The sequence below is a fragment of the Salvelinus namaycush genome, chromosome 34 (genome assembly GCF_016432855.1).
Source record: "Salvelinus namaycush isolate Seneca chromosome 34, SaNama_1.0, whole genome shotgun sequence".
NCBI classification, from domain to species: Eukaryota; Metazoa; Chordata; class Actinopteri; order Salmoniformes; family Salmonidae; genus Salvelinus; species Salvelinus namaycush.
The window spans coordinates 20004986-20032212 of NC_052340.1; the positions used below are offsets into that span (position 1 = coordinate 20004986).

A 27227-nucleotide genomic window follows, 5' to 3' on the forward strand; every position below is an offset into this window, starting at 1 on the left:
ATGCTGTAAGCCTGTCGACCATACAACGCATCCTCCAACGGCACCGAGTGACAATGAAACAACTTTACAAGGTGCCATTTGAGAGAAACTCTGACAGTCAAGAATATGCGACATGACTTTGTAGAGGTATGTATTCAACACTACTTCCAGTATTTCAGACATACCATATTTACTCATCTGTATATCCTTTTGTCTGTTACAGAGAGTATTGGAGCTGGATGCCCATGTAATTCGCCATGAATTTATTTATGTGGATGAGGTTGGCTTCAACCTCACCAAAACCAGGCGCTGCGGAAGAAATGTAGTAGGACAGAGGGCAATTACCAATGTCCCTGGACAGCGTGTGGGTAATATAACTATGTGTGCTGCCATCACTCAAAACGGGGTCCTCCATCACAATGCCACACTGTACAACACCGGCCATATGCTCACTTTTCTGGATGCAATTTACACAATGCTTGTCCCTGATCTAGATCAGGAGCCTGCTAGATTTGTGGTTTTATGGGACAATGTTAGTTTTCACCGGGCTGTTCTGGTCCAAAACTGGTTTGCCACCCATCCACAATTTGTAGTTTTGTACCTACCCCCATATTCACCTATTCATATTCATGCTTCATTCTGACATGTGTTTATGGCATTTTGAATGCAGTGTTACATTTTGAAGGAGATGTGAGGCATTGTGTGTGTGCAGTTTTGGGAATTGTGTGTAGAGTATTGAAAAAAGGAGACAGTTTTGAAAACGTGTGTAAGCAGTTGGAAAAAACTAATTGTTACCCAGAAATGATTTGATATTGAGATAAAAACGGCTGCATTGCTGTGGTCTTTCTACACCTTTTGAAGATGTAACTGGGTCATTTTGAAGATGTAACTGGGTCATTTTGAAGATGTAACTGGGTCATTTTGAAGATGTAACTGGGTCATTTTGAAGATGTAACTGGGTCATTTTGAAGATGTAACTGGGTCATTTTGAAGATGTAACTGGGTCAGCCTTTGTGTCAGAGTGACTCAGAGCCTGCGTCACACCACCCAAGCTGTTCTCTAATGCTCTGTGTGTGTGTGTAGACTTTGTCCTGCATAGGCAAATATTGACTGTGGTATTTGTAACATACTTTCCAAAGTTATAAAAACACAGTAATATGTTATACAATAGACACAGGTTTAGGTCATACTAGTTTTTCCTATTCAGAGAGCAATGACATGTTTTCAATAGAACTGAACTCAAGTGCTCTATCACATTATCATCTCATCTTTGATGACAAGATATGAGGTCATTTCATTCACTAAGACTTTCAGTCTTGAAGGACAATGAATATCATCCATTTGTATTTATTTACTAACCATACATTAAATTAATTCAACTGCTGCTCCTATGACCTAGTAATTTCAGTAAACCCAGCTCATTGATGTGTGTATACCTGACGTAGCCACAAGTGGGCAACAAATCACCCTGTCACTAGCCTGACCATGGTCCAGATACATAACGAGCTGTCACAATCCATGATTGGTAGAACGCAAACTTGAGAACAGCTTGTCTTATAGGGTCTTGGGTTCCACCTACTGTACATCTGGCATTTAATGACCACATTATAGATTCATAATGTACTATAAAACCACTTGAAATATAGGTAACTAGGTAACCAAAATAAAGGAATAGGTAACCAAAATAATATAGGTAACCAAAATAAAGGAAACACCAACATAAAGTGTCTTAACAGGTAATTGTGCCACCTCTATCCAGAACAGCATCAATGCACCTTGGCATTGGTTCTACAAGTGTCTGGAACTCTATTGGAAAGATCCGACACCATTCTTCCACAAAAAATGTGGGAAAAAATGTGTGTTTTGTTGATGGTGGTGGAAAACCCTGTCTCAGGCGCCACTCCAGAATCTCCCATAAGTGTTCAGTTAGGTTGGCATATGGTTTATATAGTTTTCATGCTCATCAAACCATTCAGTGTCCACTCATGAATTGGGGCATTGTCATCCTATGGGGGTATAGCCATGGTAGCCAAAATAATGGCCTGGCCAGAATTTTAATACATGACCCTAAGCATGATGGGATGTTAACTGCTTAATTAACTTAGGAACCACACCTGTGTGGAAGCATCTGCTTTCAATATACTTTGTATCCCTCATCTACTCAAGAGTTTTCTTTATTTTGGCAGTTACCTGGAGGTTGTTTTGGTTTTCTTATGCTTGTAATAGAGTAGCCTATTAGAGTTCCTTGAATAGAGTTAGAATTTCCAGAAAAGAAACGGGCACACCCTGATGTTCTCTTTAATTGAGTAGAAATGCTGCTCCACTATTTACTGGATTTGGCTGCAACACACACCGCCACAAGAGCTTTGGATTTAAAAACACACAAACAGATGTCTGCATGATGTCTGACGCACATGCTTGAACGTGCACACACGCGTGCGCTCTCACACACACACACACACACACACACACACACACACACACACACACACACACACACACACACACACACACACACACACACACACACACACACACACACACACACACACACACACACACACACACACACTCATACAGGCATGCATGGACGCACGCATGCAGACACACACTCAGCAGCACATATGGGTGGCAGATGTGATGTATGAAGCTGAGGTCACAGAGTCCAAAGTACCACCGTTGGATAATTGCCTACCCTGACATAGACATTTCTCAGTGCTCCTATCTGTTCATCCTGATATTGGCAAATCCAGGAAATTTCCTGTGGAATGGAAACCATGTTCTACTCTAAAATATCTAATACATACTATTACATTCGCATCTACCTCAACAACACAGGATATTAAATGGGAAGGAGTCGGGCAGACCTTTATGAGATGGATGACGGTCTTCCTCTTTTCCCTTTGATCATGACTGAATAGAAACTAGAAACTTTAGGATGTCCATTATCAAATCAAATTGTATTTGTCACATGTGCCGAATATGGTGAAATGCTTACTTACAAGCCATTGACCAACAATGCAATAAAACAAATAGAGTTAAGAAAATATTTACTGAATAAACTAAAGTAAACTTTTTTTAAAAGAAGTAACACAAAAGAATAACAATAACGAGGCTATATACAGGGGGTACCGAGTCAATGTGTGGGGGTACATGTAGGTAGGGGTAAAGTGACTATGCATTGATAATAAACAGCGAGTAGCAGCAGTGTAAAAACAAAGGGGGGGGGGGGGTTTGATTAATGGTTCAGCAGTCTTATGGCTTGGGGGTAGAAGCTGTTAAGGAGCCTTTTGGACCTAGACTTGGCGCTCCGGTACCGCTTCCCGTGCGGTAGCAGGGAGAACAGTCTATGTGTAACAATGTATGCTGAGACTCGGGAAGCAAGTTCAGGGAGTGAATACATTTAATTAATAAATGAACATGAACAAAACAAGAAACACTAACAGCGCACCGACATGAAACAGAAACAATAACACCTTGGGAAGGAACCAAAGGGAGTGACAAATACGGCAGGTAATCAAGGAGGTGATGGAATCCAAGTGAGTGTCATGAGGCGCTGATGTGCGTGACGATGGTGACAGGTGTGCGCAATAATCAGCAGCCTGGTGACCTAGAGGCCGGAGAGGGAGCACACGTGACAGTACCCCTCCAGCCGCTGGACGCCGACCAAAACGATCCCGGGGATCAGGACCGGACCGGTCACCTCTGCTGAGGCGCGGGAACATGTCAATGTGGCTGAGGCGAGGGAGCATGGCGACCTAGAGCGCCGGAGAGAGAGCATACGTGACAGTACCCCCACCCCGGCGAGCGGCTCCAGCCGCAGGACGCCAACCAAAGGGACGATCCTGGGAATCAGGAGCGGACCGGTCGCCAGCGGTGCTTTGGCCGAGGCACGGGAACCTGTTCACCCAGCTGAGGCATGGGAGCCTATCGAGCCCGCTGAGGCATGGGAGCCTATCGAGCCAGCTGAGGCATGGGAGCCTATTGAGCCCGCTGAGGCATGGGAGCCTGTCAAGCCAGCTGAGTCATGGGAGCCTATCGATCCCGCTGAGGTATGGAAACCTGTCGAGCCAGCTGAGGCAGGGGAACCCGTCGAACCTGCCAGGCATGGGAACCTGTCAAGCCAGCTGAGGCATGAGAGTCCGACGAACCGGCTGAGGCCTCCCTGGTAGCTCCGGTACTGACACCTGGACCCGACGTCACCTCCAACACAAAAATAAACAAAAAACACTCCCTGATGCTTCCCTTTGGTGAGGCATTATTCTGTAATGTGTTCGCTGAGAGTCGGGAAGCAAGTTCAGGGAGTGAATGCATTTAATAAATGTACGAACATGAACAAAACAAGAAACACTAACAGCGCACCGACATGAAACAGAAACAGAAACGCCTGGGGAAGGAACCAAAGGGAGTGACATAGGAAGGCCCAATTTGACACAGCCTAGTATATACAGTACCAGTCAAAAGTTTGGACACACCTACTCATTCAAGAATTTTTCTTTATTTTTACTATTTTCTACATTGTAGAATTATGGTGAAGACATCAAAACTATGAAATAACACATGGAATCATGTAGTAACCAAAAAAGTGTTAATACATTTAAAAAATATTTATATTTGAGATTCTTCAAAGTAGTCACCCTTTGCCTTGATGACAGCTTTAAACACTCTAGGCATTCTCTCAACCAGCTTCACGGCGTTATACAGCTTGTTGAGTGCGGTCTTAGTGCCAGCATTGGTTTGTGGTGGTATATAGAGGGCAATGAAAAATATAGATGAAAACTCTCTTGGTAGACGGTATGGTATACAGCTTATCATGAGGTACTTTAACTCAGGCGAGTAATACCTTGAGACTTCCTTAATATTAGACATCGCTCACCAGCTGTTATTGACAACATTATTAAGTGCTTAGTACATTATACCCCTATCTCAATGATTTGTAGCTGTGGGCTTGAAGTAGTGTTTTTCTATCCCGTTCTGGATGTTTCTAGTCCAGCAGATGATAGATAGTCATCAGGAGAAATGCTGAGAAGAGCTGATTGAGGGATGAATGAATGGGGAGAGAGGAGGAGGAGAGGAGGGGAGGAGGGATTCTTAATCTCATTATCCCTTTCCTAATCATCAAGGAGTAATGTGTGTTCATACCTCTCTATGCCTCACACCTGCTATAAGCTACCCTAGCAGAAACACATACAGACAGACACACATTATATACACACACCTATTTATTTACTCTACACAGACATACAGCCATATAGAAAAATGTCTTCAGATATGGATGGGACCATGCTCCTGGGGGTGGAAGGCATTAAGAAAACCATCCTGTATGGAGGGACAGCTGAGATGCCCCGGTTCATTACTGGGACTAAGGTAGGCCTCACTCTCTCCATCTCAACGTATTCCTCTGCTTCAACCTCTATCCAAATTCAGCGATTTGAATCTCTCTACTTAATTTATAATCCTCAGTCTTTCTCTCTTTCTATTTCTCTCGATCTGAATCTCTCCATCTAAATCTATCTATTTAAACATAACTCCATCTATTGACTTTTCTATCCTCTATCTATCTCAAATAGTGGAGGTTTTCTCTATGCCACAGACAGTTACTCATCCAGTGCTTTGTCTCCAGTTCCAGACAAATCTGATTACTGTAAAGAAGATGGTTGCAATAGATTCTAGAACATTGTGTAGATTCAGATTATTATTTTTTTGTCTCACTCACATTAGGCAAATAAAATGGTCTTACTTATGGAGTCATATGACACTATTCATTCCATTAGTAATGACATGGTACAATATCTTATAATGTCGCATCCTGCATGTCAACAGGGACCACATACCTACAACAGTATGATCAGTGTATAAAGGGGTGGCATTTGGTGGAACTGGAGAATCTGGAGGAAAAGTCCAAATGTCTTCTTCCTTTCTCTCCTCCACCTCTTCCATACTGTACATCCTCCTCCATTATCCCTTTCCCCTTTCACCCCCTCCACATCATCCCTTCTTTCATCCCCTCTCCTCCGTCCTCTCTTCTTCACCCCCCCCCCCCCCCCCCCCCCCTTCCCACAGGTGACCTTCCATTTCCGTACCCAGCTGTGTGATGATGATCGTACGGTGATAGACGACAGTAAGGTCGCGGGCGTGCCAATGGAGGTGGTGATCGGGAACATGTTCAAGCTGGAGATCTGGGAGACCCTGCTCACCTCCATGAGGATCGGAGAGGTGGCCGAGTTCTGGTGCGATGTCACCGTGAGTAAGACTCATTCTCCCACAATGCAGTGCCACAGTAGCATACTTCCGATTCAAACATTAGAGTCTAGATTCTAAATACAACTCCAACACCTCTCCAGAAGTCAACTCTCAATTATAAAAGGTTTGTCCTAAGTAAACTTTAAGAAAAATTGAACAATTCCTAATTATTTTAACTAGGGAGACATTTAACAAAAGCTAAGGTATCAATCACATCAGATTAAAGTCTCTCATGATAGTCGGCCTGCATCTTACAAGGAACTAAAAGAGACACCACCCATTATTACAGTATTGTCAAAAACACAAAAGCTCCTTCTATTCAGAGCATACTGAGTAAACACTTAAATATCTCAATAACTCTCCCAGTAGCATGAGACACAATACAAACACACTGGAATATCATACACCTAATATCATACACCTAATATCATACACCTAATACAGGTGCTTTGTTGTTCTGTGTGTGCATTGCGAGTGTTGTGTGTCATAATGATGATAGTTAGAAACAACCTAACCTCAACCTGCTATTGAAAGGATGCAGATGTTTCTGTCAGTTCCCCTTTTTGGTATATGTCCCTTCTCAGACAATTCAACAGCTTTGAAAAACACACATTTGCTGAAAATGTAGGCCCTACTTTCAGTTGTCTGTGTTATCTGTGTTCTTCAACGTATTATGTCTGCAATTGTAGGCTTTTCAGGGGTTTGGTTATATATTTATATTTGGTAACACCTTATTTGGATAGTCTACAGAATATCAGTAACATTTCAACAAAATATATACTAACCCTAACCCTAGCTCTAACCCTAAGCTTAACCCTAAACTTAACCCTTACTTACCCTAACCCAAGCTCTAACCCTAACCTTAACCCTAACTGTAATCTTAGGAAGCAGTTGCTTATCAACAGGTAGTTTGTTGATAGTATGACCATTTCTAGAGCATCTACAGATGGGAAATACAGACTATCCAAATAAAGTGTGACCTTACACTGAGTGTACAAAACATTAAGAATACCCTTTTGACCCTACAAGGTGTCTAAGGCGTTCCACAGGGATGCTGGCCAATGTTGACTCCAATGCTTCCCACAGTTGTGTCAAGTAGGCTGGATGTCCTTTGGGTGGTGTACCATTCTTGATACACACAGGAAACTGTTGAGCGTGAAAAACCCAGCAGCGTTGCAGGGCGCCTGGCACCTACTAAGAGACCCCGTCCAAAAGCACTTACATATTTTGTATTGCCCATTCACCCTCTGAATGGCACACGTACACAATCCATGTCTCAATTGTCTCAAGGCTAAAAATACTTCTTTAACCTGTCTCCTCCCCTTCATCTACACTGATTGAAGTGGATTTAACAAGTGACATCAAAAAGGGATCATATCTTTCACCTGGATTCATCTAGTCAGTCTATGTCATGGAAAGAGCAGGTGTTCATAATGTTTTGTGCACCCAATGTGTATTTGTTCAACATACAACACCTGTTAGTGAGGGTAACCTAATGTTGCAATCTACAACACCAGCTAGTAAGGGTAACCTAAGGTTGCTATCTACAACACCTGTTAGTGAGGGTAACCTAAGGTTGCTATCTACAACACCTGTTAGTGAGGGTAACCTAAGGTTGCTATCTACAACACCTGTTAGTGAGGGTAACCTAAGGTTGCTATCTACAACACCTGTTAGTGAGGGTAACCTAAGGTTGCTATCTACAACACCAGCTAGTGAGGGTAACCTAAGGTTGCAATCTACAACACCAGCTAGTGAGGGTAACCTAAGGTTGCTATCTACAACATATGTTAGTGAGGGTAACCTAAGGTTGCTATCTACAACACCTGCTAGTGAGGGTAACCTAAGGTTGCTATCTACAACACCAGCTAGTGAGGGTAACCTAAGGTTGCTATCTACAACACCTGTTAGTGAGGGTAACCTAAGGTTGCTATCTACAACACCTGCTAGTGAGGGTAACCTAAGGTTGCTATCTACAACACCAGCTAGTGAGGGTAACCTAAGGTTGCTATCTACAACACCTGTTAGTGAGGGTAACCTAAGGTTGCTATCTACAACACCTGTTAGTGAGGGTAACCTAAGGTTGCTATCTACAACACCTGTTAGTGAGGGTAACCTAAGGTTGCTATCTACAACACCTATTAGTGAAGGTAACCTAAGGTTGCTATCTAAACACCAGCCAGTGAGGGTAACCTAAGGTTGCTATCTACAACACCTGTTAGTGAGGGTAACCTAAGGTTGCTATCTACAACACCTGTTAGTGAGGGTAACCTAAGGTTGCTATCTACAACACCTGTTAGTGAGGGTAACCTAAGGTTGCTATCTACAACACCTGTTAGTGAGGGTAACCTAAGGTTGCTATCTACAACACCAGCTAGTGAGGGTAACCTAAGGTTGCAATCTACAACACCAGCTAGTGAGGGTAACCTAAGGTTGCTATCTACAACATCTGTTAGTGAGGGTAACCTAAGGTTGCTATCTACAACACCTGCTAGTGAGGGTAACCTAAGGTTGCTATCTACAACACCAGCTAGTGAGGGTAACCTAAGGTTGCTATCTACAACACCAGCTAGTGAGGGTGACCTAAGGTTGCAATCTACAACACCTATTAGTGAGGGTAACCTAAGGTTGCTATCTACAACACCTGTTAGTGAGGGTAACCTAAGGTTGCTATCTACAACACCTGCTAGTGAGGGTAACCTAAGGTTGCTATCTACAACACCAGCTAGTGAGGGTAACCTAAGGTTGCTATCTACAACACCTGTTAGTGAGGGTAACCTAAGGTTGCTATCTACAACACCTGTTAGTGAGGGTAACCTAAGGTTGCTATCTACAACACCTGTTAGTGAGGGTAACCTAAGGTTGCTATCTACAACACCTATTAGTGAAGGTAACCTAAGGTTGCTATCTGCAACACCTGTTAGTGAGGGTAACCTAAGGTTGCTATCTACAACACCTGTTAGTGAGGGTAACCTAAGGTTGCTATCTCCAACACCAGCTACTGAGGGTAACCTAAGGTTGCTATCTACAACACCTGTTAGTGAGGGTAACCTAAGGTTGCTATCTACAACACCTGTTAGTGAGGGTAACCTAAGGTTGCTATCTACAACACCAGCTAGTGAGGGTAACCTAAGGTTGCTATCTACAACACCTGTTAGTGAGGGTAACCTAAGGTTGCTATCTACAACACCAGCTAGTGAGGGTAACCTAAGGTTGCTATCTACAACACCAGCTAGTGAGGGTAACCTAAGGTTGCTATCTCCAACACCTGTTAGTGAGGGTAACCTAATGTTGCAATCTACAACACCTATTAGTGAGGGTAACCTAAGGTTGCTATCTACAACACCTGTTAGTGAGGGTAACCTAAGGTTGCTATCTACAACACCTGCTAGTGAGGGTAACCTAAGGTTGCTATCTACAACACCTGCTAGTGAGGGTAACCTAAGGTTGCTATCTCCAACACCTGTTAGTGAGGGTAACCCAAGGTTGCTATCTACAACACCTGTTAGTGAGGGTAACCTAAGGTTGCTATCTACAACACCTGTTAGTGAGGGTAACCTAAGGTTGCTATCTACAACACCTGTTAGTGAGGGTAACCTAAGGTTGCTATCTACAACACCTGTTAGTGAGGGTAACCTAAGGTTGCTATCTACACCACCAGCCAGTGAGGGTAACCTAAGGTTGCTATCTACAACACCTGTTAGTGAGGGTAACCTAAGGTTGCTATCTACAACACCAGCCAGTGAGGGTAACCTAAGGTTGCTATCTACAACACCTGTTAGTGAGGGTAACCTAAGGTTGCTATCTACAACACCTGTTAGTGAGGGTAACCTAAGGTTGCTATCTACAACACCTGTTAGTGAGGGTAACCTAAGGTTGCTATCTACAACACCAGCCAGTGAGGGTAACCTAAGGTTGCTATCTACAACACCTGTTAGTGAGGGTAACCTAATGTTGCAATCTACAACACCTATTAGTGAGGGTAACCTAAGGTTGCTATCTACAACACCAGCCAGTGAGGGTAACCTAAGGTTGCTATCTACAACACCTGTTAGTGAGGGTAACCTAAGGTTGCTATCTACAACACCTGTTAGTGAGGGTAACCTAAGGTTGCTATCTACAACACCTGTTAGTGAGGGTAACCTAAGGTTGCTATCTACAACACCAGCTAGTGAGGGTAACCTAAGGTTGCAATCTACAACACCAGCTAGTGAGGGTAACCTAAGGTTGCTATCTACAACATCTGTTAGTGAGGGTAACCTAAGGTTGCTATCTACAACACCTGCTAGTGAGGGTAACCTAAGGTTGCTATCTACAACACCAGCTAGTGAGGGTAACCTAAGGTTGCTATCTACAACACCTGTTAGTGAGGGTAACCTAAGGTTGCTATCTACAACACCTGCTAGTGAGGGTAACCTAAGGTTGCTATCTACAACACCAGCTAGTGAGGGTAACCTAAGGTTGCTATCTACAACACCTGTTAGTGAGGGTAACCTAAGGTTGCTATCTACAACACCTGTTAGTGAGGGTAACCTAAGGTTGCTATCTACAACACCTGTTAGTGAGGGTAACCTAAGGTTGCTATCTACAACACCTATTAGTGAAGGTAACCTAAGGTTGCTATCTAAACACCAGCCAGTGAGGGTAACCTAAGGTTGCTATCTACAACACCTGTTAGTGAGGGTAACCTAAGGTTGCTATCTACAACACCTGTTAGTGAGGGTAACCTAAGGTTGCTATCTACAACACCTGTTAGTGAGGGTAACCTAAGGTTGCTATCTACAACACCTGTTAGTGAGGGTAACCTAAGGTTGCTATCTACAACACCAGCTAGTGAGGGTAACCTAAGGTTGCAATCTACAACACCAGCTAGTGAGGGTAACCTAAGGTTGCTATCTACAACATCTGTTAGTGAGGGTAACCTAAGGTTGCTATCTACAACACCTGCTAGTGAGGGTAACCTAAGGTTGCTATCTACAACACCAGCTAGTGAGGGTAACCTAAGGTTGCTATCTACAACACCAGCTAGTGAGGGTAACCTAAGGTTGCAATCTACAACACCTATTAGTGAGGGTAACCTAAGGTTGCTATCTACAACACCTGTTAGTGAGGGTAACCTAAGGTTGCTATCTACAACACCTGCTAGTGAGGGTAACCTAAGGTTGCTATCTACAACACCAGCTAGTGAGGGTAACCTAAGGTTGCTATCTACAACACCTGTTAGTGAGGGTAACCTAAGGTTGCTATCTACAACACCTGTTAGTGAGGGTAACCTAAGGTTGCTATCTACAACACCTGTTAGTGAGGGTAACCTAAGGTTGCTATCTACAACACCTATTAGTGAAGGTAACCTAAGGTTGCTATCTAAACACCAGCCAGTGAGGGTAACCTAAGGTTGCTATCTACAACACCAGCTAGTGAGGGTAACCTAAGGTTGCTATCTACAACACCTATTAGTGAGGGTAACCTAAGGTTGCTATCTACAACACCTGTTAGTGAGGGTAACCTAAGGTTGCTATCTACAACACCTGTTAGTGAGGGTAACCTAAGGTTGCTATCTCCAACACCAGCTAGTGAGGGTAACCTAAGGTTGCTATCTACAACACCTGTTAGTGAGGGTAACCTAAGGTTGCTATCTACAACACCTGTTAGTGAGGGTAACCTAAGGTTGCTATCTACAACACCAGCTAGTGAGGGTAACCTAAGGTTGCTATCTACAACACCTGTTAGTGAGGGTAACCTAAGGTTGCTATCTACAACACCAGCTAGTGAGGGTAACCTAAGGTTGCTATCTACAACACCAGCTAGTGAGGGTAACCTAAGGTTGCTATCTCCAACACCTGTTAGTGAGGGTAACCTAATGTTGCAATCTACAACACCTATTAGTGAGGGTAACCTAAGGTTGCTATCTACAACACCTGTTAGTGAGGGTAACCTAAGGTTGCTATCTACAACACCTGCTAGTGAGGGTAACCTAAGGTTGCTATCTACAACACCTGCTAGTGAGGGTAACCTAAGGTTGCTATCTCCAACACCTGTTAGTGAGGGTAACCCAAGGTTGCTATCTACAACACCTGTTAGTGAGGGTAACCTAAGGTTGCTATCTACAACACCTGTTAGTGAGGGTAACCTAAGGTTGCTATCTACAACACCTGTTAGTGAGGGTAACCTAAGGTTGCTATCTACAACACCTGTTAGTGAGGGTAACCTAAGGTTGCTATCTACACCACCAGCCAGTGAGGGTAACCTAAGGTTGCTATCTACAACACCTGTTAGTGAGGGTAACCTAAGGTTGCTATCTACAACACCAGCCAGTGAGGGTAACCTAAGGTTGCTATCTACAACACCTGTTAGTGAGGGTAACCTAAGGTTGCTATCTACAACACCTGTTAGTGAGGGTAACCTAAGGTTGCTATCTACAACACCTGTTAGTGAGGGTAACCTAAGGTTGCTATCTACAACACCAGCCAGTGAGGGTAACCTAAGGTTGCTATCTACAACACCTGTTAGTGAGGGTAACCTAATGTTGCAATCTACAACACCTATTAGTGAGGGTAACCTAAGGTTGCTATCTACAACACCTGTTAGTGAGGGTAACCTAATGTTGCAATCTACAACACCTATTAGTGAGGGTAACCTAATGTTGCAATCTACAACACCTGTTAGTGAGGGTAACCTAATGTTGCAATCTACAACACCTATTAGTGAGGGTAACCTAAGGTTGCTATCTACAACACCAGCCAGTGAGGGTAACCTAAGGTTGCTATCTACAACACCTGTTAGTGAGGGTAACCTAAGGTTGCTATCTACAACACCAGCTAGTGAGGGTAACCTAAGGTTGCTATCTCCAACACCAGCTAGTGAGGGTAACCTAAGGTTGCTATCTACAACACCAGCCAGTGAGGGTAACCTAAGGTTGCTATCTACAACACCTGCTAGTGAGGGTAACCTAAGGTTGCTATCTCCAACACCAGCTAGTGAGGGTAACCTAAGGTTGCTATCTACAACACCAGCTAGTGAGGGTAACCTAAGGTTGCTATCTCCAACACCAGCTAGTGAGGGTAACCTAAGGTTGCTATCTACAACACCTGCTAGTGAGGGTAACCTAAGGTTGCTATCTACAACACCAGCTAGTAAGGGTAACCTAAGGTTGCTATCTACAACACCTGCTAGTGAGGGTAACCTAAGGTTGCTATCTACAACACCAGCTAGTAAGGGTAACCTAAGGTTGCTATCTACAACACCAGCTAGTAAGGGTAACCTAAGGTTGCTATCTACAACACCTGCTAGTGAGGGTAACCCAAGGTTGCTATCTACAACACCAGCTAATGAGGGTAACCTAAGGTTGCTATCTACAACACCTGTTAGTGAGGGTAACCTAAGGTTGCTATCTCCAACACCAGCTAGTGAGGGTAACCTAAGGGGTCTATCTACAACACCTGTTAGTGAGGGTAACCTAAGGTTGCTATCTCCAACACCTATTAGTGAGGGTAACCTAAGGTTGCTATCTACAACACCAGCCAGTGAGGGTAACCTAAGGGGTCTATCTACAACACCTGTTAGTGAGGGTAACCTAAGGTTGCTATCTCCAACACCTATTAGTGAGGGTAACCTAAGGTTGCTATCTACAACACCTGCTAGTGAGGGTAACCTAAGGTTGCTATCTACAACACCTGTTAGTGAGGGTAACCTAAGGTTGCTATCTCCAACACCTGTTAGTGAGGGTAACCTAAGGTTGCTATCTACAACACCTGTTAGTGAGGGTAACCTAAGGTTGCTATCTACAACACCTGTTAGTGAGGGTAACCTAAGGTTGCTATCTACAACACCAGCTAGTGAGGGTAACCTAAGGTTGCTATCTGCAACACCTGTTAGTGAGGGTAACCTAAGGTTGCTATCTACAACACCTGTTAGTGAGGGTAACCTAAGGTTGCTATCTACAACACCTGTTAGTGAGGGTAACCTAAGGTTGCTATCTACAACACAAGCTAGTGAGGGTAACCTAAGGTTGCTATCTGCAACACCTGTTAGTGAGGGTAACCTAAGGTTGCTATCTACACCACCTGTTAGTGAGGGTAACCTAAGGTTGCTATCTACAACACAAGCTAGTGAGGGTAACCTAAGGTTGCTATCTACAACACCTGTTAGTGAGGGTAACCTAAGGTTGCTATCTACAACACCTGCTAGTGAGGGTAACCTAAGGTTGCTATCTGCAACACCTGTTAGTGAGGGTAACCTAAGGTTGCTATCTACAACACAAGCTAGTGAGGGTAACCTAAGGTTGCTATCTACAACACCTGTTAGTGAGGGTAACCTAAGGTTGCTATCTGCAACACCTGTTAGTGAGGGTAACCTAAGGTTGCTATCTACAACACCTGCTAGTGAGGGTAACCTAAGGTTGCTATCTGCAACACCTGTTAGTGAGGGTAACCTAAGGTTGCTATCTACAACACCTGCTAGTGAGGGTAACCTAAGGTTGCTATCTGCAACACCTGTTAGTGAGGGTAACCTAAGGTTGCTATCTACAACACCTGTTAGTGAGGGTAACCTAAGGTTGCTATCTCCAACACCTGTTAGTGAGGGTAACCTAATGTTGCAATCTACAACACCTATTAGTGAGGGTAACCTAAGGTTGCTATCTACAACACCTGTTAGTGAGGGTAACCTAAGGTTGCTATCTACAACACCTGTTAGTGAGGGTAACCTAAGGTTGCTATCTACAACACCAGCTAGTGAGGGTAACCTAAGGTTGCTATCTACAACACCTGTTAGTGAGGGTAACCTAAGGTTGCTATCTACAACACCTGTTAGTGAGGGTAACCTAAGGTTGCTATCTCCAACACCTGTTAGTGAGGGTAACCCAAGGTTGCTATCTACAACACCTGTTAGTGAGGGTAACCTAAGGTTGCTATCTACAACACCTGTTAGTGAGGGTAACCTAAGGTTGCTATCTACAACACCTGTTAGTGAGGGTAACCTAAGGTTGCTATCTACAACACCAGCTAGTGAGGGTAACCTAAGGTTGCTATCTACAACACCAGCTAGTGAGGGTAACCTAAGGTTGCTATCTACAACACCTGTTAGTGAGGGTAACCTAAGGTTGCTATCTACAACACCTGTTAGTGAGGGTAACCTAAGGTTGCTATCTGCAACACCCGCTAATGAGGGTAACCTAAGGTTGCTATCTACACCACCAGCCAGTGAGGGTAACCTAAGGTTGCTATCTACAACACCTGTTAGTGAGGGTAACCTAAGGTTGCTATCTACAACACCAGCCAGTGAGGGTAACCTAAGGTTGCTATCTACAACACCTGTTAGTGAGGGTAACCTAAGGTTGCTATCTACAACACCTGTTAGTGAGGGTAACCTAAGGTTGCTATCTACAACACCTGTTAGTGAGGGTAACCTAAGGTTGCTATCTACAACACCAGCCAGTGAGGGTAACCTAAGGTTGCTATCTACAACACCTGTTAGTGAGGGTAACCTAATGTTGCAATCTACAACACCTATTAGTGAGGGTAACCTAAGGTTGCTATCTACAACACCTGTTAGTGAGGGTAACCTAATGTTGCAATCTACAACACCTATTAGTGAGGGTAACCTAATGTTGCAATCTACAACACCTGTTAGTGAGGGTAACCTAATGTTGCAATCTACAACACCTATTAGTGAGGGTAACCTAAGGTTGCTATCTACAACACCAGCCAGTGAGGGTAACCTAAGGTTGCTATCTACAACACCTGTTAGTGAGGGTAACCTAAGGTTGCTATCTACAACACCAGCTAGTGAGGGTAACCTAAGGTTGCTATCTACAACACCTGTTAGTGAGGGTAACCTAAGGTTGCTATCTACAACACCTGCTAGTGAGGGTAACCTAAGGTTGCTATCTACAACACCTGTTAGTGAGGGTAACCTAAGGTTGCTATCTACAACACCTGTTAGTGAGGGTAACCTAAGGTTGCTATCTACAACACCTGTTAGTGAGGGTAACCTAAGGTTGCTATCTACAACACCTGTTAGTGAGTGTAACCTAAGGTTGCTATCTACAACACCTGTTAGTGAGGGTAACCTAAGGTTGCTATCTACAACACCTGTTAGTGAGGGTAACCTAAGGTTGCTATCTACAACACCTGCTAGTGAGGGTAACCTAAGGTTGCTATCTACAACACCTGTTAGTGAGGGTAACCTAAGGTTGCTATCTCCAACACCTGTTAGTGAGGGTAACCTAAGGTTGCTATCTACAACACCTGTTAGTGAGGGTAACCTAAGGTTGCTATCTACAACACCTGTTAGTGAGGGTAACCTAAGGTTGCTATCTACAACACCAGCTAGTGAGGGTAACCTAAGGTTGCTATCTGCAACACCTGTTAGTGAGGGTAACCTAAGGTTGCTATCTACAACACCTGTTAGTGAGGGTAACCTAAGGTTGCTATCTACAACACCTGTTAGTGAGGGTAACCTAAGGTTGCTATCTACAACACAAGCTAGTGAGGGTAACCTAAGGTTGCTATCTGCAACACCTGTTAGTGAGGGTAACCTAAGGTTGCTATCTACACCACCTGTTAGTGAGGGTAACCTAAGGTTGCTATCTACAACACAAGCTAGTGAGGGTAACCTAAGGTTGCTATCTACAACACCTGTTAGTGAGGGTAACCTAAGGTTGCTATCTACAACACCTGCTAGTGAGGGTAACCTAAGGTTGCTATCTGCAACACCTGTTAGTGAGGGTAACCTAAGGTTGCTATCTACAACACAAGCTAGTGAGGGTAACCTAAGGTTGCTATCTACAACACCTGTTAGTGAGGGTAACCTAAGGTTGCTATCTGCAACACCTGTTAGTGAGGGTAACCTAAGGTTGCTATCTACAACACCTGCTAGTGAGGGTAACCTAAGGTTGCTATCTGCAACACCTGTTAGTGAGGGTAACCTAAGGTTGCTATCTACAACACCTGCTAGTGAGGGTAACCTAAGGTTGCTATCTGCAACACCTGTTAGTGAGGGTAACCTAAGGTTGCTATCTACAACACCTGTTAGTGAGGGTAACCTAAGGTTGCTATCTCCAACACCTGTTAGTGAGGGTAACCTAATGTTGCAATCTACAACACCTATTAGTGAGGGTAACCTAAGGTTGCTATCTACAACACCTGTTAGTGAGGGTAACCTAAGGTTGCTATCTACAACACCTGTTAGTGAGGGTAACCTAAGGTTGCTATCTACAACACCAGCTAGTGAGGGTAACCTAAGGTTGCTATCTACAACACCTGTTAGTGAGGGTAACCTAAGGTTGCTATCTACAACACCTGTTAGTGAGGGTAACCTAAGGTTGCTATCTCCAACACCTGTTAGTGAGGGTAACCTAAGGTTGCTATCTACAACACCTGTTAGTGAGGGTAACCTAAGGTTGCTATCTACAACACCTGTTAGTGAGGGTAACCTAAGGTTGCTATCTACAACACCTGTTAGTGAGGGTAACCTAAGGTTGCTATCTACAACACCAGCTAGTGAGGGTAACCTAAGGTTGCTATCTACAACACCAGCTAGTGAGGGTAACCTAAGGTTGCGATCTACAACACCTGTTAGTGAGGGTAACCTAAGGTTGCTATCTACAACACCTGTTAGTGAGGGTAACCTAAGGTTGCTATCTGCAACACCCGCTAATGAGGGTAACCTAAGGTTGCTATCTACACCACCAGCCAGTGAGGGTAACCTAAGGTTGCTATCTACAACACCTGTTAGTGAGGGTAACCTAAGGTTGCTATCTACAACACCAGCCAGTGAGGGTAACCTAAGGTTGCTATCTACAACACCTGTTAGTGAGGGTAACCTAAGGTTGCTATCTACAACACCTGTTAGTGAGGGTAACCTAAGGTTCCTATCTACAACACCTGTTAGTGAGGGTAACCTAAGGTTGCTATCTACAACACCAGCCAGTGAGGGTAACCTAAGGTTGCTATCTACAACACCTGTTAGTGAGGGTAACCTAATGTTGCAATCTACAACACCTATTAGTGAGGGTAACCTAAGGTTGCTATCTACAACACCTGTTAGTGAGGGTAACCTAATGTTGCAATCTACAACACCTATTAGTGAGGGTAACCTAATGTTGCAATCTACAACACCTGTTAGTGAGGGTAACCTAATGTTGCAATCTACAACACCTATTAGTGAGGGTAACCTAAGGTTGCTATCTACAACACCAGCCAGTGAGGGTAACCTAAGGTTGCTATCTACAACACCTGTTAGTGAGGGTAACCTAAGGTTGCTATCTACAACACCAGCTAGTGAGGGTAACCTAAGGTTGCTATCTACAACACCTGTTAGTGAGGGTAACCTAAGGTTGCTATCTACAACACCTGCTAGTGAGGGTAACCTAAGGTTGCTATCTACAACACCTGTTAGTGAGGGTAACCTAAGGTTGCTATCTACAACACCTGTTAGTGAGGGTAACCTAAGGTTGCTATCTACAACACCTGTTAGTGAGGGTAACCTAAGGTTGCTATCTACAACACCTGTTAGTGAGTGTAACCTAAGGTTGCTATCTACAACACCTGTTAGTGAGGGTAACCTAAGGTTGCTATCTACAACACCTGTTAGTGAGGGTAACCTAAGGTTGCTATCTACAACACCAGCTAGTGAGGGTAACCTAAGGTTGCTATCTCCAACACCAGCTAGTGAGGGTAACCTAAGGTTGCTATCTACAACACCAGCCAGTGAGGGTAACCTAAGGTTGCTATCTACAACACCTGCTAGTGAGGGTAACCTAAGGTTGCTATCTCCAACACCAGCTATTGAGGGTAACCTAAGGTTGCTATCTACAACACCAGCTAGTGAGGGTAACCTAAGGTTGCTATCTCCAACACCAGCTAGTGAGGGTAACCTAAGGTTGCTATCTACAACACCTGCTAGTGAGGGTAACCTAAGGTTGCTATCTACAACACCAGCTAGTAAGGGTAACCTAAGGTTGCTATCTACAACACCTGCTAGTGAGGGTAACCTAAGGTTGCTATCTACAACACCAGCTAGTAAGGGTAACCTAAGGTTGCTATCTACAACACCAGCTAGTAAGGGTAACCTAAGGTTGCTATCTACAACACCTGCTAGTGAGGGTAACCCAAGGTTGCTATCTACAACACCAGCTAATGAGGGTAACCTAAGGTTGCTATCTACAACACCTGTTAGTGAGGGTAACCTAAGGTTGCTATCTCCAACACCAGCTAGTGAGGGTAACCTAAGGGGTCTATCTACAACACCTGTTAGTGAGGGTAACCTAAGGTTGCTATCTACAACACCTATTAGTGAGGGTAACCTAAGGTTGCTATCTACAACACCAGCCAGTGAGGGTAACCTAAGGGGTCTATCTACAACACCTGTTAGTGAGGGTAACCTAAGGTTGCTATCTCCAACACCTATTAGTGAGGGTAACCTAAGGTTGCTATCTACAACACCTGCTAGTGAGGGTAACCTAAGGTTGCTATCTACAACACCTGTTAGTGAGGGTAACCTAAGGTTGCTATCTCCAACACCTGTTAGTGAGGGTAACCTAAGGTTGCTATCTACAACACCTGTTAGTGAGGGTAACCTAAGGTTGCTATCTACAACACCTGTTAGTGAGGGTAACCTAAGGTTGCTATCTACAACACCAGCTAGTGAGGGTAACCTAAGGTTGCTATCTGCAACACCTGTTAGTGAGGGTAACCTAAGGTTGCTATCTACAACACCTGTTAGTGAGGGTAACCTAAGGTTGCTATCTACAACACCTGTTAGTGAGGGTAACCTAAGGTTGCTATCTACAACACAAGCTAGTGAGGGTAACCTAAGGTTGCTATCTGCAACACCTGTTAGTGAGGGTAACCTAAGGTTGCTATCTACACCACCTGTTAGTGAGGGTAACCTAAGGTTGCTATCTACAACACAAGCTAGTGAGGGTAACCTAAGGTTGCTATCTACAACACCTGTTAGTGAGGGTAACCTAAGGTTGCTATCTACAACACCTGCTAGTGAGGGTAACCTAAGGTTGCTATCTGCAACACCTGTTAGTGAGGGTAACCTAAGGTTGCTATCTACAACACAAGCTAGTGAGGGTAACCTAAGGTTGCTATCTACAACACCTGTTAGTGAGGGTAACCTAAGGTTGCTATCTGCAACACCTGTTAGTGAGGGTAACCTAAGGTTGCTATCTACAACACCTGCTAGTGAGGGTAACCTAAGGTTGCTATCTGCAACACCTGTTAGTGAGGGTAACCTAAGGTTGCTATCTACAACACCTGCTAGTGAGGGTAACCTAAGGTTGCTATCTGCAACACTTGTTAGTGAGGGTAACCTAAGGTTGCTATCTACAACACCTGTTAGTGAGGGTAACCTAAGGTTGCTATCTCCAACACCTGTTAGTGAGGGTAACCTAATGTTGCAATCTACAACACCTATTAGTGAGGGTAACCTAAGGTTGCTATCTACAACACCTGTTAGTGAGGGTAACCTAAGGTTGCTATCTACAACACCTGTTAGTGAGGGTAACCTAAGGTTGCTATCTACAACACCAGCTAGTGAGGGTAACCTAAGGTTGCTATCTACAACACCTGTTAGTGAGGGTAACCTAAGGTTGCTATCTACAACACCTGTTAGTGAGGGTAACCTAAGGTTGCTATCTCCAACACCTGTTAGTGAGGGTAACCTAAGGTTGCTATCTACAACACCTGTTAGTGAGGGTAACCTAAGGTTGCTATCTACAACACCTGTTAGTGAGGGTAACCTAAGGTTGCTATCTACAACACCTGTTAGTGAGGGTAACCTAAGGTTGCTATCTACAACACCAGCTAGTGAGGGTAACCTAAGGTTGCTATCTACAACACCAGCTAGTGAGGGTAACCTAAGGTTGCTATCTACAACACCTGTTAGTGAGGGTAACCTAAGGTTGCTATCTACAACACCTGTTAGTGAGGGTAACCTAAGGTTGCTATCTGCAACACCCGCTAATGAGGGTAACCTAAGGTTGCTATCTACAACACCTGTTAGTGAGGGTAACCTAAGGTTGCTATCTACAACACCTGTTAGTGAGGGTAACCTAAGGTTGCTATCTACAACACCTGTTAGTGAGGGTAACCTAAGGTTGCTATCTACAACACCTGTTAGTGAGGGTAACCTAAGGTTGCTATCTGCAACACCCGCTAATGAGGGTAACCTAAGGTTGCTATCTACAACACCAGCCATTGAGGGTAACCTAAGATTGCTATCTACAACACCAGCTAGTGAGGGTAACCTAAGGTTGCTATCTACAACACCTGTTAGTGAGGGTAACCTAAGGTTGCTATCTACAACACCTGCTAGTGAGGGTAACCTAAGGTTGCTATCTACAACACCAGCTAGTGAGGGTAACCTAACGTTGCTATCTACAACAGCTAGTGAGGGTGTTGTGTGTGTGTTCTATTTTCATCTTTGGGTGACTTCTTTCCCCCCCCCCCCCAGTTATTTGTGTCTCCTAGAGTCTGGCTGTGTTTGTATAACATATATCGTGTGCTTAATTCCGTGTGTGTGTGTGTGTGTGTGTGTGTGTGTGTGTGTGTGTGTGTGCATGCGCATTTGAGTGCATATGTGCATTTGTATGTGTATGTTGGTGGAGCAGACAAACAGGTGGAGAGTTTAGAGAGTGTAATTAATCCCCAGCAGCTTCACCTTTCCCTAATCGCCTGTGATTACTGCTGACCATAAAGAAAACCTGGGACGGGCTTTAAACCAGCTGGGGCACAGCCATTCATTCATTATCTAGTAACTACAACCTGGGTGCTTTATACAGTAGGCTACATTCTGTCTATTCAGTAGGCTACATTGTGTGACCCTACTAGCAAAGATTTTTATAAGTAAACCAAGATATACCACAGCCTGACATTTCAAACGTGAACAAATGAGTCATAGTGGGCAGAACAAGGAAGGAGGTGGGCAGAGCCAAGCACGAGCTAGCGAGATCCTATTGGCGCGTTCTAGCGAACATTTGCATATTTCCGTTAGGGAACGCCTACTCTGTGAAGTGGGCATGTGCAATAACTCAATTTGCCTTTCCACTCCTTCTAAAAAACGAAATTTGTTAAAACTTTGGCAAAGGGTAAAGTCTACAAAACTTAGTACACTCTGTTCGTAACGTATTTTAGTTTTGGGAACAGAATACTGTATTAAGATCAAATGTTTAATCGATGAGAAAATTTGCAGAATGTCGGCTAAAATCCATCTAGTTCCATCTTCTCCCACTGCCGGCCACTGGGCTTAGTGAGTGGAAACGCCAAGCGGATGCCTCACATTAATACATCCGGTGAAATATCTGTCTCATTGCTCTATCTGTGCTACTAGTGTGGAAGGTAAAATGAATTGTTTACTCATCCCAACCAGTGGAGGGCAATATTGTTACATTGGATACATAGTTCAGTTGAGGAGAATAGATCGGGTTTCAAAACTATTTGTGTATTCACAAATACAAAAATATTTATCCAGGGTCCTTTCTGGTTTGATTGACAGACTAAGTATGAAAGACAAAGAGCAATGTCTTACTCCACCCATTCTAATCCGATCAATTCCGTGAAAAAAGGGAAACGCCTATATCAGGAAAAGACTAATTCAATGACATGTCTTATATCATATAGCTCTAGTTAACTTTGCTTGCCCTGTCTCTCTGTGTCTGTCTCTCTTTTTTTCCCCAGCACACTGGCCTCTACCCCCTGGTGGCCAAGAGCTTGCGGCGCATCGCGGAGGGCAAGGACCCTGTGGACTGGCACATCCATTCGTGTGGCATGGCCAACATGTTTGCCTACCACACCCTGGGCTATGATGACCTGGACCAGCTACAGAAGGAGCCTCAGCCTCTCTACTTTGTACTGGAACTGGTCAAGGTTAGAGGGAATGGAGACATACACAGAGACACATACACACACACAGATATTGCACACACGTACACACACACACACACACACACACACACACACACACACACACACACACACACACACACACACACACACACACACACACACACACACACACACACACACACACACACAAATACAGAAATATTGCACACACAAGACACACACTGATCTTGCTCATATTCTCTGTGTGTATGTGTATGTGTGTGTGCGTGTCTGTGTTTTTGATTTATTATGCATGTGGGTACCAATAGTCCTCACAAGGATAGCAAAACAATGAACTTTCAGACAAGTGGGGACATTTCACCGGTCTCCAAAAGGAAAAAGCTATTTAAGTCTTAGGGGTTAGGTTCAAATCAAATAAAACATTTTTGGTCACATACACGTGATTAGCAGATGTTATTGCGGGTGTAGCGAAATGCTTGTGCTTCTAGCTCTGACAGTCCAGTAATATCTAACAAGTAATATCTAACAAATTACACAACATATACCCAATACACACAACTCTAAGTAGAAATGAATTAAGACTATATACATATGGACAAGCGATGTCAGAGCGGAACGGACTAAGATACAGTAGAATAGTATAGAAAACAGTATATACATATGAGATGAGTAATACAAGATATGTAAACATTATTAAATGAATGACATATCGTAGAATAGTGTAGAAAACAGTATATACCTATGAGATGAGTAATGCCAGATATGTAAACATTTAGTGACTAAGATACCGTAGAATAGTATAGAATACTGTATATACATATGAGATGAATAATGCCAGACATATAAACATTATTAAAGTGACTAGTGTTCCATTCCTTAAAGTGGCCAGTGATTTCTACTCTATGCCTATAGGCAGCAGCCTCTAATGTGCTAGTGATGGCTGTTTAACAGTCTGATGGCCTTGAGATAGAAGCTATTTTTCAGTCTCTCGGTCCCAGCTTTGATGCACCTGTACTGACCTCACCTTCTGGATGATAGTGGGGTGAACAGGCAGTGGCTCGGGTGGATGATGTCCTTGATAATCTTTTTGGCCTTCCTGCGACATCAGGTGCTGTAGGTGTCCTGGAGGGCAGGTAGTTTGCCCCCGGTAATGCGTTGGGCAGACCGCACCACCCTCTGGAGAGCCTTGCGGTTGCGGGCGGTGCAGTTGCCGTACCAGGCGGTGATACAGCCTGACAGGATGCTTTCAATTGTGCATCTGTAAAAGCTTGTGAGGGTTTTAGGTGACAAGCCAAACTTCTTTAGCCTCCTGAGGTTGAAGAGGTTCTGTTGCGCCTTTTTCACCACACTGTCTGTGTGGGTGGTCCATTTCAGTTTGTCAGTGATATGTACGCCAAGGAACTTGAAGTATTCCACCTTCTCCACTGCGGTCCCGTCGATGTAGATAGGGGGGTGCACCCTCTGCTGTTTCCTGAAGTCCACAATCATCTCCTTTGTTTTGTTGACGTTGAGTGAGAGGTTGTTTTCCAGGCATCACACTCCTAGAGCTCTCACCTCCTCCCTGTAGGCTGTCTCGTCATCATTGGTAATCAACAAGCCTACTACTGTTGTGTCATCTGAAAACTTGATGATTGTGTTGGAGGCGTGCTTGGCCATGTAGTCATGGGTGAACAGGGAGTACAGGAGGGGGCTGAGCACACACCCTTGTGGGGCCCCAGAGTTGAGGATCAGCGGAGTGGAGGTGATGTTTCCTACCTTCCCCACCTGGGGTCGGCCCGTCAGGAAGTCCAGGACCCGGTTGCACAGGGCGAGGTTCACACCCAGGGCTTTGAGCTTAATGATGAGCTTGGAGGGTACTATGGTGTTGAATGCTGAGCTATAGTCAATAAACATCATTCTTACATAGGTATTCCTCTAGTCCAGATGGGATAGGGCAGTGTGCAGAGTTATTGCAATTGCATGTTCTGTGGATAATTGGGGCGGTAAGCAAATTGAAGTGAGTCTAGGGTGGCAGGTAAGGTAGAGGTAATGTGATCCGATAGTCATTAAGTTCAGTTACCTTTGCCTTCTTGGGTACAGGAACAATGGTAGCCATCTTGAAGCATGTGGGGACAGCAGCCTGCCTATAGGGAGCGATTGAATATGCTCGTAAACACACCAGCCAGCTGGTCTGCGCATGCTCTAAGGACGTGGCTAGGGATGCCATCTGGGCCGGCAGCCTTGCGAGGGTTAACACGTTTAAATGTTTTACTCACGTTGGCCACGGAGAAGGAGAGCCCACAGTCCTTGGTAGCGGGCCACGTCGGTGGTACTGTGTTATCATCAAATTGTGCGAAGAATGTGTTTAGCCTGTCCGGTAACAAGACGTCGGTCTCGGCGATGTGGCTGGTTTTCCTTTTGTAGTCCGTGATTGTCTGTAGTCCTTGTCATATACGTCTCGTGTCTGGTCCGTTGAATTGCGACTCCATTTTATCTCTATACTGACGTATAGCTTGTTTGATGGCCTTGCGGAGTGAATAACTACACTGTTTATATTCTGCCATATTACCAGTCGCCTTGCCATGTTTAACTGCAGTGGTTTGCGCTTTCAGTTCCGCGCAAATGCTACCATCTAGCCACGGTTTCTGGTTAGGGTAGGTTTTAATAGTCACAGTGGGTACCACATCTCCACTTCCTTATAAACTCAGTCACCGTATTCGTGTATGCGTCTAGATTATGGGTTTATGGGTTAGGGAAAATAGGATTTTGAGTAGGAATCAATTGTTTGGTCCCCACAAGGATAGTAACACAAACGTGTGTGTGTGTGTGTGTGTATATATGTGTGTGTCCGTGCCTGTCTGCCTGTGTGTTTGTGTATCCCAGGTGCAGCAGCCCAGTGAGTATGACAGGGAGTCGTGGGCTCTGAATGATGAGGAGAGACTGAAGGCTGTGCCCTTGCTCCATGGCCAGGGGAACAAGCTCTACAAACTGGGGCGCTACCAGGACGCCACCAATAAATACAAAGAGGCCATAGTCTGCATCAAGAACATACAGCACAAGGTACTGTAACAACGGATCAGGAATAGCGGTGTGAAATAATGACTTTGGCTTTAGTTTTTGGAGTTCTTGAAATGTGTTTTGTGACAGAGTATAACCATATTTTAATCATGACTTCCATATACAAAGTACACCCTCGATGCTTTGTGTGTTTGAGAATTGTATGTGTGTGTGGACATTGTATGTGCGTGTGTGCATGTACGTGTATGTCAGTGTGTGTGTGGGTGCGTGTGTGCATATATGAGTGTATTCATCCATGGTGTGTAACAGTGTGTATCCCCCTCCCCCAGGAGAAAGCATGGGAAGCCCCCTGGCTGAAGCTAGAGAAGATGGGGAACATGCTGACTCTCAACTACTGCCAGTGTCTGCTCCGTATGGAGGAGTACTATGAGGTCATAGAGCACACCAGTGACATCATCAATCAGCACCCAGGTACCTCAGGCACACAAAATATATTATGACACCTTACAGGAAAAGCTCTTGAGACAACAACAAATAGTCAATGGGCGAAGTGTGAAGAAATGTAAATTAGGGTCTAGCCCAAAGCAAACCGATTTTTAAAAACATTATCTCTGTATCTGCATGTGTGTGCTTCTCTATCTGTTTGCATATGCGTGTGTTCATCCTAGGTGAAATGAAAGCGTTCTACGTGCGAGGGAAGGCCCACATCGAGGTGTGGAACGAAGCTGAGGCGCGGGCTGACTTTGAGAGGGTTCTAGATCTGGACCCTGGCATGAAGAAGGCTGTTAAGAAGGACCTGGGTGTCCTCAACATGAGGATGGAGGAGAAGAATGAGGAGGATAAAGTCAAGTACAAGGGCATGTTCTGACATGGCCCAGGAGATATGCAGATATGGAGGGTCAATGTCAAAGTCAATGTTAACCTCACTTGGGACGGTAGCTTCCCACCTCGTCAACAGCCAGTGAAACTGCAGGGCGCCAAATTCAAATACAGAAATACTCATTATAAAAATTCAGAAAACAAAACATATTTTACATAGGTTTAAAGATTAACTTCTTGTGAATCCAACCACGGTGTCAGATTTAAAAAATGATTTACGGCGAAAGCATACCTTACGATTATTTGAGAACATAGCCCAGCAGACAAATCATTACA

At 44.2% G+C, this 27227-nt stretch overlaps 1 protein-coding gene across 6 annotated transcripts; it reads left to right on the plus strand.

Annotated features, from left to right (window-relative positions):
• The first annotated feature begins 5250 nt into the window (after positions 1 to 5250).
• aipl1 (aryl hydrocarbon receptor interacting protein-like 1) lies at positions 5251 to 26940 on the plus strand. 6 transcript variants are annotated; one of them, XM_038974406.1, is made up of 6 exons: positions 5251 to 5346; positions 6043 to 6222; positions 22908 to 23096; positions 25938 to 26114; positions 26402 to 26543; positions 26741 to 26940. In XM_038974406.1, exons 1-6 carry the CDS (start codon positions 5251 to 5253, stop codon positions 26938 to 26940), a joined length of 984 nt encoding a protein of 327 aa, XP_038830334.1. The 6 variants fall into 6 exon arrangements, with proteins under 6 accessions (XP_038830334.1, XP_038830337.1, XP_038830335.1 ...); XM_038974409.1 differs by having other exon boundaries at positions 26474 to 26543; XM_038974407.1 differs by having other exon boundaries at positions 6067 to 6222.
• Positions 26941 to 27227: the final 287 nt, after the last annotated feature.

Excerpts from the sequence above, each read along its gene's own strand:
- aipl1 (XM_038974406.1), top strand. The coding sequence starts at position 5,251 with ATGGATGGGACCATGCTCCTGGGGGTGGAAGGCATTAAGAAAACCATC. Across the intron at positions 6,223-22,907 it reads AGTTCTGGTGCGATGTCACC|CACACTGGCCTCTACCCCCT; the intron begins GTGAGTAAGACT and ends TTTTTTCCCCAG. Across the intron at positions 26,115-26,401 it reads TCAAGAACATACAGCACAAG|GAGAAAGCATGGGAAGCCCC; the intron begins GTACTGTAACAA and ends CCCCTCCCCCAG.